Source organism: Drosophila grimshawi, unplaced genomic scaffold (assembly GCF_018153295.1).
Source record: "Drosophila grimshawi isolate 15287-2541.00 unplaced genomic scaffold, ASM1815329v1 contig_311, whole genome shotgun sequence".
Classification (NCBI taxonomy): Eukaryota; Metazoa; Arthropoda; class Insecta; order Diptera; family Drosophilidae; genus Drosophila; species Drosophila grimshawi.
The window spans coordinates 2,068,454-2,088,374 of NW_025063098.1; the positions used below are offsets into that span (position 1 = coordinate 2,068,454).

Below are 19,921 nucleotides of genomic sequence, written 5' to 3' on the forward strand. Positions count from 1 at the left end.
GAACTCGACGCTCGACAGTTGGCAGTCGACGGTTGCCAGTTGCCAGTTGCCAGTTGCACGCAACGCGCTGCAGATTCAAATACACATTTTGCTTGACATGTTCGCTGCATTTCGAGCGACTTCTTGAAAGCCGTTGCTCATCAGAGCCAAATATTTTGTTGACATACTTGTTTACTATAATAAATATGTTAACGCCACAAAGTATCCACTGTATAGTCTGCCAAAAATATATTTATAGTTTTATATGTGTGCTATAAAAGATACATTTTTATATCATTTACTCATCCATTCAAAATAAATAGCTGCCACATTTCTTATTGTTTTCCCTAACAAACCATATACATATATATATTAAAAATATTGCTTGGTCTGCATCAGTTCTACGGCGACTACATCCACATATGTATTACACACATAATACATACATATACTTGCCTCTTTGGTTCCTTAGTTTCTCGACTAGAATGTTGCAAAAAGTAATAATTTAAAGCTAATCAAGAGCTATAAATAAAATAATATCTACATTGTAAATATTACAACTTGTACTAATATGGAAATTAAAATTCATATCTGTTGACATTTCTTTAATGTGTATTTATTTAATTGCTACACTACTTTTCTTAAATGTATTTATTAACAATATTGTTTTGCCTGCATTAATTCTATATACATATTTACTACAGGTACAGGTACTCTTTGACTTCTTAGTTTCTCTGCCATTTGAACACTGCAATGTTGCAAAAATTAATAATTTAAAACTAATCAAGAGCTATAAATAAAATAATATCTACACTGTAAATATTACAACTTGAACTAATATGGAAATTAAAAACCATATCTGACGCCATTTGTTTAATAAGTGTTCGTTAAATTGATGCACTAAGTTTCATAGCAGACAACTTTGTTTATATAAAGAAGAATGTATATGAATACATATATTTATAAATATATATATGTATATATATTTGATTATATTGGTGTACCTGTTTCTTTTTCTCTAACAAAATCCACTTTTTGCAATAATAAATTCAGTGAAAACAAAATTTTGATTATGTTTTTGGAAGTTTTACGTATTCATTTGATTCATAAATTAGATATTTTATTGCACACAATTATTAGTTGTTGTCTTAAAATGTCTTAGTTTTAATTTGCCTTTATTAACTTACGAGTTTTTATAACAATGATTATGATGATAAATATTTTTCTATATATGTTTCATGTCCATTGTTTTCCTGACCTTTTATTTTAATATTCACTACTTTCCAAATCAAATTTTGTAAAATTTGCTGGTTATATATAAAATTAAATTTAATATATTTGTATATTTCCGAGTAACATTTATGATGTTTGTATTAAACAAGATTTTATGCCATTTAAATATTAATTCAAAATTAATTTTTATAGTTTTTCGCAGCTTTTAATGGATAGTTAAAATTCTGTATAAATTGGCAATCGCAAACTTTATAAAGATGTATTTTACTAAATGCAGCTTGACGGCAATAAAATGATGGCCTTCTGTTCTTTTTTTTATGATTCGGCACTTAAGCCAAATATCAATATATAAAATGCGTTATTAATGCGCCTTCAAATTGATGATAATAAATTGATATGCATAATGCAAAGAGATCTCAGTTCGAGCAGTTGCGAAACTTTTGCAAATATTTGTCAAAGTTTGCACATTCGCACAAACGGCTCGTAGATTAGAGGCCAAAACCGAAAGAGCGAACAAACAAAGTTGCTTGCCACAAGTGTTTGCAAAATAAACTTATTATAAGAAGAAATTTACTTTTGTGCCCACTCCCACTCCCGCTGCCGCTGCCGCCTCTTCTCATTCGTTGCCAAGTCTCTAAAATCAACAACATGCGAAAGATACAAAAACTTGCACACACAGGGCACGGATATGCACACACACACACACACACACACTCACACAGTGGCGCAGACAGTCGGCGACATTTTGCCCAAATATGCGAGGACCAACAACAAACTGCCAAGTAACATGAGCGGAAAGCCAAGTAAAAAGTACAAAAAGCAAAGCAAACCAAACCAAACGAAACGAAACTTAAAGAACAGCGCCAAAAGTAAAAATCGCAGTCGCAACTGCAAACTAAATATCGTGAGTCGTCCTGGCAGCAGCAACAGCAACAGCAACAGCAGTAGCAAAGGCAACAGCAGCAGCAGCAGCAGCAGGACGAGTGCGAAACGCGGTCGAGCAGGACGCCCGAGTGAGGCGAGGCAAGGCGAGGCGAGGCGAGGGACAGACAGAGAATAGCCTCATAACCATTTGAAGCCATTCGAAGGCGCATAAAAGGATCACAACAATCGCCGAAATGAGCCATAATGAGCTCGTAAAAATTTTGCTACCTAATATACTCAGGAATCTTACGAGTATATTCAAACTTGGTTCGTTATGTGGCTGCTGTTTGCTTCGCTTACTTGTTGTTGCTCATTGCTGTTGCTGTTCTTGTTGTTGTTGTTGTTGTTGTTGCAGTAACTGTTGTCGGGATGCGACTGCTGTGTTGCCAGTGTAAGCTCCAGTTCAGTGGATGCTGCCCCAAATCGATGATTGTTGTCGTGGCTCCCTGCTCGGGCGCCAGTTGGCAGCACAATTGACTGTGCATGAGTTTTATCGGGTCATGATTGTCTTATAAATTCATCAAAATAAAGACTTCAATTGATGTATTGCGCATAAATTAACTGAGTCATTGTTAACATTCATTTAAGATTTAAAAATATGATTTTTAGGCATCTTGAGAATGAAATCAAATCAAAAACGTTCCAAAAAGCAAATGTGAAACAAGTCTAAAACAATTATATATAAATAAAATATAAATGGCGTTTTTCAGCAACTCTTGTTCTAAAAATATATGTCTATTAAATCAAAAACCTTGTATATATAAATTGTTAAATATAAATATGATTTTCAGCAACTCTTGGGTATAAAATAAATACCAAATAAATACAAAAATATAATAAATTCCTTAATATGAAGATTGAATTTTATGGGCTCTCCAATAATGTATAAATAATAAAATACAAAACTACCAAAACTGTCTTTAGTAAATAGTCTGTAGTATTTTTGAAGTGTATGCTTTTACTTGCTAGACATTTTATTTTGAACAAGATTTATAAGATGGATCCGATTGTTGTTTCATCTTAGCCAAGCCAAAGCCAATCAATATAAGCCCAGCGTGAGAGCACTTGAGGTGTGATTAGAGACCGATTTCAATGGCAATGCATCAAATTCGCTCGATTGTCGGTCCATAAAAATGTCGACGGCGGCCGCTTCAAAGCCAACGGTAAAAGTATTGACTTTGAAAAACTGAACGATTGCTGCAATTGGAATAAATCTGGACAGCAGCCCGATAACAGCGCCCTTCAAAACATCCAACAGGTGCCGAGTGGGCCGACCGAAGCGCCAGCAGCCCAAATTCCAAATATCTTTATAGACAGAGGCACACACATAAACAAAACCAGGCGTTCCAGCGATCGAGTGTTTTGTACTTGCAATGAGTTTCTTTTTTGTGTTGTGTGTGTTGTGTTTTTTTGTAAATAAACCTCCGCACATTTGGCGTTTGATCTCAGGTCAGGGTGGTGCAGGGCGGTGCGGGGCGATGCTGTTTGCTGGTTTGCCTTTTGATGTTTGTTTGCGTTGGCAGCGGCGTCAGCTGCCAAATTGCTGCTTTATTAGCTGCGTAAGTGGCAGGCACAGCACAACACTGAAGGCATACATAAGAAAATAACCCCACCCAATCGCAGATACATTTAGATACAGATACTTGTGGCGAGACAAGTGCGTCTTCGTCTATGGTCTATGTCTACTAGGAGCTTTACCAAATGGGCGTCTCGCTGTATCAAATGCTTGGCAATCAGCGCCGGCGCTCGTTTTGAGCGATTATGGGCCAATTAAACTGTGGGTGGGAGTGGTAATTTAATTAGATGTCTAATTGCCCCGCGGGCTATGTAAGCGAAATAAGCGTCTTGCATTAAAATGCCATCCATCATCAGGTGCGGCGCCCAGTTGCGATTCCACTTGCATCTGAATGGTGGTCAGCCAAATCGGCCACCTCAAATAGTGCCCCAAGCCAAATGCAATTCTCCCATGGTACATGTTCTATTCCCTTCTCTTTCTATATATATATATATATCTACCTTTGCATCTGAGCGGTAGCTATCGTAAATTTCATACTCGGCTACCGTTGACAGTCGTGCAGGGAAGCGGTTGGAATGGTAATGACTTCGCTTTGTATGCAAATCGGGGCTGGAAATAATATAAGGAGCATCGCTTAAGTGAAAAAAACAAACATCTGGACTGCAATCTGGAAAATGGGTCTTCAAATATGTCTATATTTCCATGTGAGTGTATTTTGATTTAAAATAAACTATTATTTAGATACTGACAAACTGTAAAAGTTAAAGATTTTCACATACTTATGAACAAGCTGATCAAGTACACATTGAATCAAAATCTATATGCCATTTAAAATGTTGCGCCACTCCAATCCATAACTGCCACACCGAGCTCAAAAACAATGAGGAAAACCAACAAAAAAAATAAAAAGGCAACAAATGAAATCAGTGCGGGTTAAACAATGTGAGCTGTGCGCACTTCCTCGACAGTTTCGTATGGACTGTGGAAATGGGAGCATAATGTACGCATGGATTAACCAATTACATTGCAATTTTAATTTGCAGGAGCGCGAAATTTTATTGTGAAATTGCTGGCTGCAAAAATGAAATCAGCGCCGCCGTTGCGAATATGGAATGTGTTGATAAGGAAATCCTGAGCGAGCCGGACCCTGAACACCATTACAATGGCCAGTGATATCCACTGCGAAACAGAGCAAAGCAGATAGGGATAAACAGAGTGAGAGAGAGAGAGAGAGGTGTAAAGTGAGAAAAGGATTAAAATGAAGAATACAAAATGCAAGCCAACGGATTTAAGTTCTTTATTAACACTTAATAAATCATAGAGCAGCGGTCAGTCGGCAGGGACAAGGAGTCGGAGGCGAGGACCTCCTTCAATTCGTCTCCGGCTGATGTCGATTGGCGTGGCCGAAGGGAAGTGCTGGCCATAAAACTAGCGCCAATGCCACAGCCAGTGCTGTAAATGTTTGTCCATTCAACCATTTGTCCATTTGTCCAGCTGTCCAACTGTCCGACACTATCTGCCACACTGCGACAGTGTCAAGCATAAATCCTCATCATAATTCATAGCATTGATCATCGCTGCAAGAGCCCCGCATCACACCACACCACTCGCAGCGGCCGCAAAAAAATGACAAATTGTTTGGCGCTCGATTGGCGCAGGAATTGGACGCCACATCCATGTCGCCGGATTTGAGTTGCCGCAGTTGCATGTGGCGCCTGTATTTTGCACGTGCATTGCCTACTGCTGCTGCTGCTGCTGCTGCTGCTGCTGCTGCTGTTTGGCGCTTGCAACGTGCCACATAGTTGGGCTGCAGCGTTTTAACGGGCAGCACAATAAAATACTCGTAAAATGCAGCGACCCACAAAAGGTAGGCGCAAAAATTTCCTCTTTCATTTTTAAATGAAAGTTTATTATTGTTTTTGTTTTCGCTGTTGCTGTTCGTTTTGTTGTCATTGTTGTCGTTGTTATTGTTGTTGTTTTTGTGTGACAAGATAAGGTAAAAGTCGTAAAATTTTATTATGTATTTATGCATTAAACATTCTACATTATGAATTTAATACGGATTTATAAATATTCACGGATTTAAACTTAACGCCGATTTGTGTGCGAATGCGAATGCGAATCCGAATGCGAGTGCTTCTACCCCTCTTTTGTTGGGTGTGTCTAAAGTTTTTATTATGTGAGGTAAGCCACATTTTTGTGGACTTTAAGTTTAATGTGAATGTTGAGCTAATAATAGCTAGCATTATTAAGTCAACGCTCGAATTAAACTTAATCGCAGAATGATCATTCGAATTAACTAGCACTTGATGCCGAGTATTTCATTTATACAATGCCGAGCACTTTTAAATATTTACTTATTCTCACTAGCAAATAATTATTTTTACTTTTCTTTATTTGTATATTTAATGTAGACTAAAAGCAGTCCACAAATGAAAAAAATAACATTTAAAAAATACTATGTAAAAATACATGTAAAGTAAAATCAAAGTTTCAATCGAAATGGATTAAAATTAAAGGCAATAAAATAATTTAAATTTCTAGAATGCATAAATAAAATATAAATTTATATATCAAATATAAATTGAAGAAAAGGAACTACTCTTGAAATAAAAGTAATACTATTTTTCACACCGCTGAACAAATAACTAAAACAAACACTTGAACTCTTAATTAATTAAGCTGGGGTTCCATTTACCATTTTACCTGAAAATCATAACTATTCTTATATGAACTTTGTAGTTAAATTTCTAGGGATCGGCCAGTTTTCTTCAAGTTACACCATATTTTTAATTTTTACCCACAAAATAAATCATATTAACCTATGTTTTTAGAGTTACTACAAATACAAATAAAATATGATCTGTGAAGACTTTCTCCGCCGCCAATTGGCTGCCAACTGTTGATGTTGGTTTGCAAGAACATAAATAAGACCATTTAAATAGAAGTTTTAGCATTCTGAAGGTGCTGTTAGTTTAATGTGAGCTGTTTGCGAACTGGGCACCGGCATTTTTCTTCATTAGACTGTGGAAAATCAATAAACTGGGGGGCCAGCACGCACGCCAGGTCCAAGAGGGAGACTTAAGACGAAGACGAAGACGTAGACCAGGACAGGGAGACGTGGCTGGTGGAGATGGACGGACGAGACATACAAATTTTCCAATTAAGCAAAACACGTTTTCTAACGATTATTTTATGCAATCGAAACGAAGAAACGAAGCCAATTAAGACTATCAACGATTCAGCGGCGAATGCGACTCTGCATCGCAAATAAATCGTTGGTGTAATGCACAGCAAGAGTTGGGCACCGCAGGGGGAAAGGGGGCACTGAATGAACATTTTGATGAATTAATGAATAAGTTGACGTGCCACTGACTGCAGCAACGATCGACTGTCAAATGGATGTGCAACAATTGGGCGTGCATTCGTTAGGAGTCTTTGAGCCAGCAGCTAGCAGCTAGCAGCGAGGTTGCCACCAACGTTGCAACGTTGGGCTACGTAATGGCCAACCTGCATGAATCAGTGTGGGGGCGTGCGACGAAACGGGGCGTGACCATGCAGGAGCAGCCCCAGCCATGTAAGTAAGCAGTACAGTCGCCTGGAGTTGCCTTCGATCTAACTGCCACGCGCTGCTTGCCCCCAAGTGGTTGCTGCCTACCAGCCAGCCAGCATGCCAGCATGCCAGACTGCCTGCCTCGCTGATTTCTTGACGAGCTGCATCGTTTAAAATATTTGCGAGATTGCATGCGAGTGATACGAGGCTGGCTCAACAATTGTTCAGAGCTATTTTCATTTTTATGCCCAGCATTTCCACAATTCAAATTTGCACACAAAGTGGCAATTTGGCCCAAAAACCGTTGCGAGCGCCTTTTATGGCCCGGCAGCCAAAGTTGTGGTCGTTGTATATTCAGTTGCAGTTGCAATTTCAGTCGCACCAAAGACAGACAGAGAGCTATAGATATATAGAAAGAGAGAGAGGGAGAGAGAGAGAGAGAGAGAGAGAGAGAGAGTGTGGGCTGGGGGTCAGCAGCGTATAATTGAATTGAAGCGTTCTTTTGCGTTTCTTCAAATGAACGTCAATTAAAAATGCATAATAAACGCCCCCAGCGCCATTTCATAAACGTTGCCATAATTTATGCTCTCAACTGCTGCCGCATTGAGTTGAGTTGAGTTGAGTTGAGTTGAGGTGCGCTGCTCGCTCCATCATCGCCATTATGGCCATAAAGCAAACCAGAACCACAGCCAGTGCCATTACCGGCGGTCGGCAATCCGAGCCAGCTAATTGCTGCACGTTGGTCTTGTGGCAGCAGCGCCACAACACTCGGCACAATTTCAATTCAGTTGTTGCACTTACGAGATGATTGCCAGTTGGTTTGATAGATGACTATCAGAGCTTAACTATGGGCAAATTAATTACAATTTTATAAACCAAACAAAAAGAAACCAGTTACCGGCACATGATGCAAGAAACATCATTTGATTCCATATGCAAACTTAGTGAATCTTAAGACATCTTTCGAAACATTGTCTACCTCAGCTTCGTATGTCACATTTCTTACAGCAAATATTGTGGAAATTTAATATTAAAAAAAAATCTTTGCAAAAAACAAGTTCTTCAACATCCATGTCATAGTCAAAAACGAATATTTATATATATATAAATATATATATATATATATATATATATATATATATGTATGTATATTATGTATCCAAATGACTATGATTTATTGTCATGTGTACATTCTTACATTTATAAACTATAATATATTTTTTATATTAATTTTATAGTCTTTTCTATGCGTTTCTGTTAAAGTTATACAAAATGGGTTGAGTTTCAATTAGGCTGCTTGTAATTGCTTAATTCAGTCAAAGCCGCTTAAAATGCAAGTTCAATCAGATTATCTCACCTTTGAGGCTGCCACAGTCGAAACAAACAATATTATAATGTGTTGTGTTCAAGCGGCCGCCGAGATGATGACTTAATACCGCAAGACCATAAAGTGGCACAACTGTGCTGGCGCAGCCGCAAACGTCTCATTACGAGGTCAAGAATCAATTGCAGTCCAGTCGACACACACCAATCCGAAAGGTGAAACAAAAGGCAACTGCCTCCTTATGCAAAACGACAAGCGACCAGACAAAAGAGCCGCCGCTCGCCATGACTTGGGCTAGGGAGAGGGTGCGAAAGAGGCACAACTGAGTCGGAGCCGAATGAAGACATTCGTTACAGTTAATTTTACCTACTAGCACAGTAGCGGTATATAATCCCGTGCCTGCCAATGAACCCTTGATTTTTCATCAGGCAATTGGCAGCATTTTGCATTGTGGCTGGTCTGGCTGGTCTGGCTGCCTGCTCGGGCGCCTGCTCATCAAATCCGGTGAAATGGCAGTGAGTCCTTTTGCCAACGCCGGCTAATTGAGCATTTTTCGTTGACTGCGGCGGCTCACGGTTATGACGGCTTGTTAGGCAGCTAGTTGTGCTGTGCCCGCCCACCGTTGTTATAGCCACTGTTGCTGTAAGTGGGCAGAGTGGTGGATGTGGCACAAACTCAAATCCTTTTTCACTTTCCATGGCCGGCGCTTGCGAAAACGTGCAAAGTGGGTGTAAACGGATCGCGATGATGATTGCTTACTGTAATTTTTATGACTGCTTTGCACACAAACACGCCAAGGCGCCGATGATGATGATGACTGCAGCACAGAATGCCTCGCAACACCAACCCACCCACCCAAAGTACTAACAGGGGTGTGCTCGATAGGGTAATTCCGTGCCACAGCACTCCTCTGAGCCGTCAAGCACTTGAAAACTTTCTAATTAAGACCTGTCTTTGCTAGAGCAGTGCTCAACTAAAAGAATTGGTTTATCAATTAAGGATACTTGTGGCAATGTGAGCTGTCAATAGAAAGTAGCATTCATTAGGCTAAAATCGCATTTTAAAAATTCAAATTAAAGCCTTTTATTAATAGATTAACAGATTTGTATGAAGAATATTAAACATAACCATCTTAACAAACTTAAAATATTATTGATAAATTTAGACTAGAAAAAATGATTATTTAAATACTTCTGCTTTCAGCTACTTATTAATATATTGATAGATTTATACAAATATTGTCAGATATAACAATCTTAAGTAATAAATCTTATTAAGTCATTACCCAGTCTATACTTGTTATTTTCCATTATATCAACACTATTTTTTAATTCAATTAATTTCATATTTCGCTTTCATAACATATAATTACAAATTAAAAATAATATAAAACAGAATTTAAATAAAGAAGTTCATATTATAATAACAGATCTCAGTCAATAAGAAATAGATTTGTTTGATCTTCCAGCAATAAAATGTTGCTGTAAGTGTTCAATAGATTAACGGTATAATCTCTGAGATGCTTGAGCCAAATCCTCAAGAGCAACCTGTTGTTGTGTCACCCGTTCGGAATGCCGTACTCCCAGCGTATTCGAAATGAGACCATTTAAATTGTCGTTAAAATGAATTTTATTGGGTTTGGCCACTTTGTGTGCTCGTAAAAGAAAAACCGGCAGCCGACAATTAAATGCCAAGCAGAATAGAACAAGCTAAAATGGCATTTTAACAACTATATAAACAAATTGTGGTTAATACCAGCGCAGTCCCAAATTTTATGACCGCTTTTACGACTTGACGCCACTTGAGCAAACGACGCTCTCCCAAATCCGTTTGCCACTCGCCACCATTATTCCACTCACCCACAAATTCACTCAAAGCGGCAGGCGATCCTTCTGCATCCTGTGCATAACGTTGAGTATCCTGAGCCTAAATCTGATCCTGGCATTTGAGTGAAGTCATGGGTTGGGCGTTCATTTGCTTTTGCACTCGCAAAGTGAGTGGCGGATGAGTGTGTTGTGTGAGCTGTGAGGTGGCCCCTGTTTTGGGTTTTACGACTTTTTTACGATCTGTTAGTGTGACACGATGACAATCAATATAAAAGACATAAAACCTAAGTTCCGTGACGTATGCCATAATTATTGTGATACCCCTCAAACCATCTCATCTTAGTGGAGGCTGCGATTCCGACTGCGCAGCGACTGCAACTTCTTCTTCTGTATCCATCAGATACTTTTTTCATAGACATCGTTACTTTTATGAGGTGGCTCGGATGTTGCCGCCGTTAGTTTGATGTTGATGATGTTTGAGGAAACGGTGGTAAAATTTTATTCGAATGCATTTGCTTCTCCTGCTTTTTGCCGCTGCCCATTTGGGCTGCATATGGGCTTTTTATGGCATTTTAACGATTTGTTTTGACTGTGGATTTGGCCAGCATCTTGTTGAGCTATGTGTGCGATGGCACAGCTCGTTGCCGCAATGATTTACAGCCTGGGAACAGCTTCTTCTCTCTGCAATAAAACCGAACAAAATACGTTAATAATCTAGTTGTCTTCGATTAGTCCGTTAATATTATAAATTGCTGTAAATACTTTTGATTTTTTCTATATTCTACGAATTGGAAATAATTCAATGCTCATTTAGCGCTTGTCAGGGTTCAGTTTTCAAGATGGCAGCTCTTTGAGCTCAAATGCTTGAGCTGAAACATGTGTGGAACGCCTGTACTTGGACCCCGTCTCGGGCTCCGGCTTGAGGAGGCTGCGTCTTAAGTGCCTGCGCAATATGCGGTCACATTAAATCATCTGCTCGTAGTATATCATGTCGGCTTCGAAATGGAGAAAGAGTAGGAGGCGCAGACACAGGCACAAGTACAGGCCTGACAAATGCAACATATACCACGCATGCATGCATCCACATCCATTTATGTACATATGTGCCTGGCAATGAAGTCATCGTCATCGTCATCCAATGGCGGCAAATAATACGCTGCTCATTTCACTCTGACAAAAACTTCAAAATGTACTTTAATTTAGATGTGCCGCCTGAGAGTTTTGAATAATGCAGCTTTTAATATCTGATGAGATTTATGTAATAAACATATATTTAGTATGTATTCATTTAAATCTATATTATGTATGCAATACATTAAAATTAGTAAAAATAATTTGAATAGTTATCTTCAATCTATGCTAATCCATTATTAACTCGTTTTTATAAACTGTTTCCATTCCATTTTTAATTATTAACACTTAACACAAAACAGTCGCAAACGAATTCAGGCGCCTCTTGTTTCTAGTGTTGTATTTCTAAATAATCATATAACTAATAAATCAAAATTGTGCATATTTGGCAAGGCAAAAGCCGGCAGAGAAGAGAACGAAATGAGCATGAATGCGGCCTAAATCATACTTTGAGGCAAAAGAGAAAGTTGTTGGCCCTTTGTTTGGCAGCATTTGCCAGTGGTTTTGTTATCAGATGCTCGAGGGCGCGATCACCACAGCAGCCCCGTGACAGACCCAAACCCAAGCCCAATCCCTGCCAACTGCAGAGCAACACCACCGGCTACGGGGCTGGTGGGTAAAAGGTAACACGGCAATTTTACAGGCATTTACAATTCCACCGTGTAACGAGCGAGGACCAGACGATTGCGAGGCGATCGGCATGAAACCGTCGGATTTTGGGCAACTGAAACATATTTTTATGATTTATTACCATGCCGGCAATAATCGAAAGGCCGCCGAGGACAATGCCTGTACATATCTGTGTGTGTGTCCTTTATGCCAACAGCGGTAATATGTCTGAGCAACTGCCAGATAACAAGCCTCACCCGGGAGTCAAAACAAATCTCTGGTTCTAAGGTCAGCCTAAAAAGTCTGTCGCCTTGAGCATTTTTTATGCTCTCTCCTAACTTCGAGGACATGCTGAAAGGCAGCTTCATACTACACCCAGTGTTGTTTCCATTTTGTTTTTATTTTTTATGACACATTTTTATGATTTATGAATTGCTTTGGTTTCTAGTCTGCACATTTTAACACCGATCGTTACATTTTATTTTTTTTTTTTTTGTAACACGGCCTTCAGAGTGCTGGGAGTGTCTGGCTTTAAAAATGTTTAGCAGCCCAAGTTGGTATTATGATCCGTCTTTGTATATAATTGCTTTCCGCTGTCGTGAAATTGGGCGTTGTGATGTGACTTTGAAATAGATTTGTCGGGAAATGGCAAATATAATGAGTCAACGATTCGACGAAAACTGGTAATGTTCAAATTAGAGGGAATAATTATGAAATTATTAATTCATTAAGAATAATTTGGATATTTTCCAGCTAAGAGAAAGGGTATTTTGAGCTGCTTTATTTTAACCGTTAGCTCAGATGCGCATACTGAAAACTTCCGCACAATTATGAAGGAGACAAGTCGACATGTTCCCATCGACAATGGCAACGATATGTTGGAAATCTCTAGTGTTTACATTGGGAAAACAATTGAAATCATAACAATAAAATCAAATTCGAAATTTGTGAGTACGCCAACGGGTAACCGCGAACGGGCAACATGGCAACATGGCAACTTGGCAGTGGGCAATCGACAACCAGTTGCGTCAGAGCAGCAGCAGGAGAATCGAACCGAGTGAGTGGGCAATGTGAGAAAATGTCTTGCACAAGCCAAAAACAAAAAAAAATATACAAAAGCAAAGAAGGTATAAAGGTAAATGGGTGAAATGCTTAAGAAAATCAACTCGACAAGCAGCCAGAGGAATGGCAGAACAACAACAGACCCGCAATTCTCGAATGCGGCAACTGCTGCAAAGACAGTGCAAGCGAAATGGCCATAAACTTAAGTCAAACGGCTGCCGGACGGGCGGGTGTCGGGTGGCGGTAGGGATAAGAGCGCTGACTAGCTGACTGGCTGACTGGCTTGCTGGCTGGCTGGCTGGCTGGCAGGAGGCAGACCCAACCAACCAGTTCGACAACGCGAACTCCGAACTTAATCGAAACATCAAAGGAGTCCACAGCACAGCCAAGAAGAAAAGCACCAAGTAGGAATAACAACAACAACAACAACAACAACACCAACCAGAAAACTTATTAAAAACAACAAGTGCAGCTCAGCTTGGGAGCACTAAGCTTGTGGCTGCTAGCGGGCAGTGGAAGAAGGGAATGGGTTGCTCTGTGGGTGCAGTGGATACGAGAAGTGTTTTGTGCAGTGGCAACACGTCCCATTCTCAGTCTCAGTGCCAGTCTCCGTCTCCGTCACCGTTCCAGTCGGACATCGCTGCACTGAGCGAAACGAGAATATCAGTTAATGCCAGTTGAGAATCAACAGCAGCACTCAAAATGGGCACTTTCGGTCGCAATAACCACGACATTTACGATTATTTTACGGCCACTAAAAATCAAAAGTGTAATTTACGGAACCAAAGCAAAACGAACTGAGACACAAACCTGACACACAAACAACATGCCGGGCAAGGAACAGAATGAAAAAGAGAGAGGTAGATGTAGTGGTAGAGATGAACCGCAAGGAACTGTATCGATGCAGTTTTGATGGTTATGTTGATGGCCAACTAGCTGCTGTGGGTGTTACTTTTGGGTTAAAGCAAGCCAAAATGAAGGCACTCTGCAAAGGCATCAGGTATAGGGTTAACAATGGTAACAAACTGATAATGAAATGCTCAGAAAAGGAGTCGTAAACCCATTCAGGATTTTAGTAGGTGAGTAGTTAGCCCACACATCTAATACCAATTCTGTACTCTAAAATGTTGAAGGCGTCCTCTTAAATTATATCTTTACTAAATTAATATACTACTATATGCATTGAAATTCATGAACAAAAAGTCTGCTAAAATTAAGAGGAATACATTGAGCTGATTTGAGTTGAGTCGCCAGTCTCTTTTTTGTATTATTAACTGTAATATTATTTGTATATAAATTGATCATAGTTAATATTAATAACTAAATAGTACAAGTGATAATTTCAACTTTTTGAATAGCAAAGAAGATGCAACAAAAATAGCAGATGATATAAGAAAGCTTACGAATGCTACAGGTAGTTTATTTGATCGTTTATTTCTTATATGCATTTATTCAAAAGAAATTATTTATATAAATACATTATATTTATATACACACACATACGAAATGATTTGCGGCCATGGTGCCTTTACAAAGATGGTAGGGCGACAGGGCGGCACATTGTCCAGAAAACCAGTTACATTTGGAGTTGGTTGTTCGACTGAAGCCACTCCAGCTCCGCCATGTCGTGTTGCTCGCGTGCAGCGCATTTTGTGGACACCGCCGACAGCAAAATGAAAAGCTGAAAAGCAACTATATGCCAAGTGAAGCGCAAATGGTTGAAGAGGTCTCAGCTTTCGTTTCAGCTTCAGTCTGCGGCTCCGTCTCAGCCTTAGATAACGTATTCAGTTTGCCTTTTTTGCACTTGTCGTTTTGCCTGATGCAACGGCAGTGCCACAAAGACAGTGAGGAAGAGAGGCACTGGCACAGGCACAGGCACATGTGCATCCAGCATATAGTATTCAGCACCCAGGCACCCAGCATCCAGGCCCTCCATCGAGTGCAAGCGCAACGCGTTGAAAGATGATTTTCATGTTTTTCCTCAGTAACTGCCCTCGACCCGTTGGCCATTCATGTTGTGCACCCACGGGTCCTAACGATTGACCGCACTGCAATCTTGTTGTCTTAACCGCGTTTACTGACATCTTGATGCTTCGATTGCTTCGACTGCTGCGATTGCTCCGATTTTGAATGAAATGGTTCGCGTTGCATTACCCCCACTTCAGTTTTATGCGCTATTCCGAATATTGTGACAAGCAACCAAAATTGAATTGAAATCTTTGATTGGCAATATGCTATACTGTCTTATCCCCTTAGCAAATGGTTGGATTAACGATGCTCGATTTTATTGGCTCATCGGCATTCGAAATCAATTCAAATATAGCTACTTGTGCTTATTGGTCGCCGACTAGTACCAGTTTTGAATAATTGTTCTCGAAATGGGATCAAGGAAAACCAACTTTTTGTGCAACGCTAACCTTGCGTTGTTGAGCCATGCCTTTTATGCATTAAGTAGCTGAATAATTAAAAATGTCAACCTTGATGAATGGCAAAATATTGAAAATATTCTTCCAGATAGTTTAATTAAATAGAATCATCATAAGCATATACAGAATTTACTAATATATTAAATAAACTAACTCCTTTTGAGCTCTCGGGCTAGTAAGGATTCATTTTTGCTCTAGATTAAAATTGCATATAAATTCGACATCTTTTCGATTTTTAAATGAGTTTCAAAATGTTTTTTGGTTGTCAAATGCAATTCTAGTAAATCGAAATCAAGTCAGCGATCTGGATAAAAAGAACGTATATTGTAAAGAAAATGTTAAATGAAACCTGCTCGATTAGAAATTAATTATTTCACATAAATAAATACATATAAATTGTTAATCATGCAACAAGTACAGGTTGACTAAGAATGTAAAATGAATTCAAATATGCTGCAGTGACAAGGCAGAACATGGGCAGATGATAACTGCTGCTATATCACATAAAAACTCCGAAGGAGTAACAATGACTGTCAAACTAGCCATGCAGTGACTCTCAGACCAACATCGATATGGATGCATAACGACCAATAGATGGCGCATGCAATATGCTGCTGCCATCTATTGCATAACAGCTGCAACTGCTGAGCGTTGTAAATATTGCGGGTTGAAGAAGAAGCACATTACATATTCCAATAGTGTTTTGTGGTTTATTATTTTATGTTTTTGTTTATTTCATTATATTCTTGTTTTTAGTGTTATATTTTCGTATACTCAATTATTTAATGGCCTGTTAGCTTTATGCACCATAGCTCGTCTGCCAGTCCGTAAAATAAAAATGTGTATCCATCAGTTTCCGTTTGTATTTTAATGTTTATAATAATAATTTGCAATATTATTTTTGTTTGATTTTATAACAAGTGCTTGTTGTTTTTTTTTTATTGGAGTTTGAAATTTACTTTCTTGTTTGTATTATGTTGATTATTTTTCAGTGCTTCTCTGTCTCTGTGCTCCACCTCACTCGTCCGTCCGTCCGTCAGTTCGTAGGTCTGTCCATTTGTCCGTCCAACAGCAATATGTATGAAAGGCCTCCACCGTTGCTGGTTTTCGACGTCTGCGCCGCTGCGAGTCTCAACTGAAAATGTTTGGTGGTTGAACAAGTCAGAAAAAATTCAACAACATTTCATCAAAACTGGTTCGGGCTGGGCACACTGAGAGAATTAAAAGTCACTTGTCCTCGAGTGAACCCCTTTAGAAATGGTTGCTTTGGCACAGTATATTAACAAAATAAATAAGTGAAAAATATAAATGTGATAAAATGCTGTAAGATAAATGTTCTTCTCAATTAAAAAAATCGATCCACTCTTTTAAGACTCTTAAGCTCTTGATATTATCGATTTTTTCGGAAATCCTCTCAGTGTAGGGGAAGGGGCAGGGCCAGCGCCTGGCAAAATGGGCTTGGCCTGCGCACTCGAGTGAGAGGATTCCGGCTGCTTATTTAGCTCTGTCTCTGTCTCTGTCTCTGTCTCAGTCTCAGTCTCCATCTCCATTTCCATCTCTGTCGCTCACTTTGCGTGTGAGTGTTTTGTTTTTCTTCACTTTTCTATATTTAGCAGTTGCTTTTTGTGGCACTCACTTAAATCGCATTTCTATGGCTTTTCGACGTTTGAATTAACTTAATTGATTTCTTACAGGCTCGTGAATGCACTCGCTCTGATTTGTTTTCTGATTCACTATGAAACTTTATTTAGCAACTCGTAAATCAGAAAAATGGGTGGGATTTATTCAGAAAACTTGTAAGGGAACTGTTGGATTTAGTATATAGGTATGAACTCAGTCTGGAAATGCTTAGAGGTTTTTATAGTTAAACTGTACTTGAAAGATTCCATTATTTTAATATCGATCGCTATTTCTTTTGTTGTTTCAAGATTGTTAATAAAACAATCTTTCTGTGTGCTCTTTATTGAAATTATCAAATTTTATTTGATCTCTTTTAGTACAATTTCAGTTTCTTATTTTCATTTAATTTTTCCTTTGAATTTTACAAAGAATTATTAATATGTTTATGGTTCTTTTTTAAATATAATATTCAATACGCGAGAAAGAAATTATAATTCGTGGCTAAGGGCAGCTGAAGTTTCGCTTTGGCCAACCCATATAGGGTTCTAACGAGTACGACTAATATATACATATATAAATCTTGTTTGTTTGTCATTGTACTTCGTGTTGCAGTGGCACTTTTGGGTATGTCGCACAACTTAATTAAATTCATAGAGCAGCTCGCAAATTACTGAAAACCGAATGCATGTAGACATGTAGACACGCCCCGAAGGACGCCAGAGAAGGCCGGAGCGGTGGACGTGGAGTGAAAGATATGTGTGTGCCATTATCATGTTAACTTGAGCAGAGAAAAACGTTTTATTTGAATATAATTCCGAGTGTTTCTAATTTCTAGATGAATTATGAATGCCCGTGGAAGCCCTTTGGTGGAGAAGGTATGTAGCCAAAGACGGGTTCTCGAAAATGAAGTCATCAGCAATGGTCCATGGATTAATTGAATTTCACGCTGCATGAAATGAAGTGCGTACTTCTGGACCGGCAGGAAGAGACCGACCTTGCCACCAGGGCACCATTCACAATGGAACGAGAGAGACCGAGACGAAAACCCAGTTATATTTTCATGGAATTTTTTCGTTTTCCGTTGTTTGAATTAAGTTTCTGTACAAATTATATATTTATTTCTATATCATATGTATGTGTTTGTATGTACCACAAAACGGCCCAAGACAAAGAACAACTGCTTCGCGACAGCAATGGAAGAAAAGGCATGGATGAATAGCAATGGGAACGGGATTGGATGAGTACAAAGCGCACCCCAGGAGCGTCTTCATCTGCCCCTGCGTCGTGGTGATTATGGCCCGGGGTAAAAAAAAGGGCAGATAAGTTATTGTAACGAGCGAGCAACCCCTGCAAAGGGCCTAGGCCTGTAAAAATAGGACAAGTTCACACACACACACACACAAACACATAGAGAGTGTGGAGGGTGCGTCGTTAAAATGAGTTACGAGTTCTGCCATTTTAAATTAAAATAGCAGGCAGCATCCATTGCGGCATGCAAGATGAAAATAGCAAAAAAAAAAAAGAAGAAAAAATAGAAAAGGTCAAAGGCCATTTCCACCCCGAGTTTGTCTACAAAATGGTCATGTTGACAGAAGTAAATCTTTTGAATTATCGCATTAGAATGCCGCATTCTCATGGATAAATTTCCTGGCCGCTGCCCAATGAAGCCATGCCATAAATAATGCCAATGTCACTTGGGTATTATAAAGGATTTTCGGTCTGCCAACTATCGCATTCGTATTGTTGATTTAAGCATTCTCCTACCCCAAACCGCCTCGAGTTCAATCGTATCTCCGGCGAACTGAACAAATAAACTCAAATAAATACGCGTAAGTAGAAAGCCATTCTGTGCATTTTTTAAAATATGATTAACTCCTTGCCCACACACACACACATACTTCTCTCAAGTTGCTTACTGCAACACGGTTATGGTAAACAATTCTTCTGGAGCAATGAGATACTCAAATTTGCGTGTTTGCACACGTAGATAGCACAGCTTATTGGTCGGATCCAGATCTCTGACAGCGCTCTGCACAACTCCAACCAAAATGCCATTCATGTGCTTCACCAAGCCCTGAGCGCTGGTATTGTCGAAAGAGGTGGCAGCCACGTTGCCGGTGGTGTTGTCCGACACTACGTAGCCCAGGACATTCTCCGTCGTAATACGCTCCGTTGTGGCGGCGTTCCGTTGGATTACGGTCTCCAGCATGCGATTCATTTTGATTTGGTTTCTTCACCGGATTTTAGATTAGAATTAGCTCTTTTTTTCTCTACACTTTTAAATATTACTAAATATTTTTTGTTCTGTTTTCTATATGAGATATGCAAGTAGCCTAAAGTTGAAACAAACTGAGAGTATTATTGCTACCAAATAATTTCCAAAGCTATCTGAGTTGTGCGATTGAATAGTTGAATATTTTTTCACAGCTTGTTGAACAACTCACAAATATTTTGCGGGAAAAATAGAATATGTATCCACAAAATAAATTTGTTTGCTGTATGCGAATACGATTTGATAGTTTTGGCAGAACCAGACTTATATTTAAATAAACATTCTCATATCCATTTCAATTAATTTGGAATCATTTATAATCTGACAAGTTTTGAAAAAATTCCATTCATGTGTCTTCAATTTTATTATGCATAAATGCCATTGAACTTGTCTGTGCTGCTCTAAGGTCAGTTTAAATGACTCCATGGCGGCTCAAGTGGTCGCGT

General features: G+C 39.1%; 1 protein-coding gene across 2 annotated transcripts; it reads right to left on the bottom strand.

Annotated features, from left to right (window-relative positions):
• Positions 1–1,903: 1,903 nt before the first annotated feature.
• On the bottom strand, positions 1,904–19,481 carry LOC6563481 (dynein light chain roadblock-type 1). Of its 2 annotated transcripts, none has more exons than XM_001990609.2 (2): positions 19,085–19,481; positions 1,904–1,925 (listed from the first exon to the last, which is right to left on the bottom strand). In XM_001990609.2, exon 1 carries the CDS (start codon positions 19,419–19,421, stop codon positions 19,116–19,118), a length of 306 nt encoding a protein of 101 aa, XP_001990645.1. In that variant the 5' UTR covers positions 19,422–19,481; the 3' UTR covers positions 1,904–1,925; positions 19,085–19,115. The 2 variants fall into 2 exon arrangements, with proteins under 2 accessions (XP_001990645.1, XP_043070825.1); XM_043214890.1 differs by lacking the exon at positions 1,904–1,925 and adding an exon at positions 18,587–18,605.
• Between the last annotated feature and the right edge of the window lie 440 nt (positions 19,482–19,921).

What these genes read in the sequence shown, in the direction of transcription:
- LOC6563481 (XM_001990609.2), bottom strand. Translation starts at nt 19,421, where the DNA reads ATGAATCGCATGCTGGAGACCGTAATCCAACGGAACGCCGCCACAACG.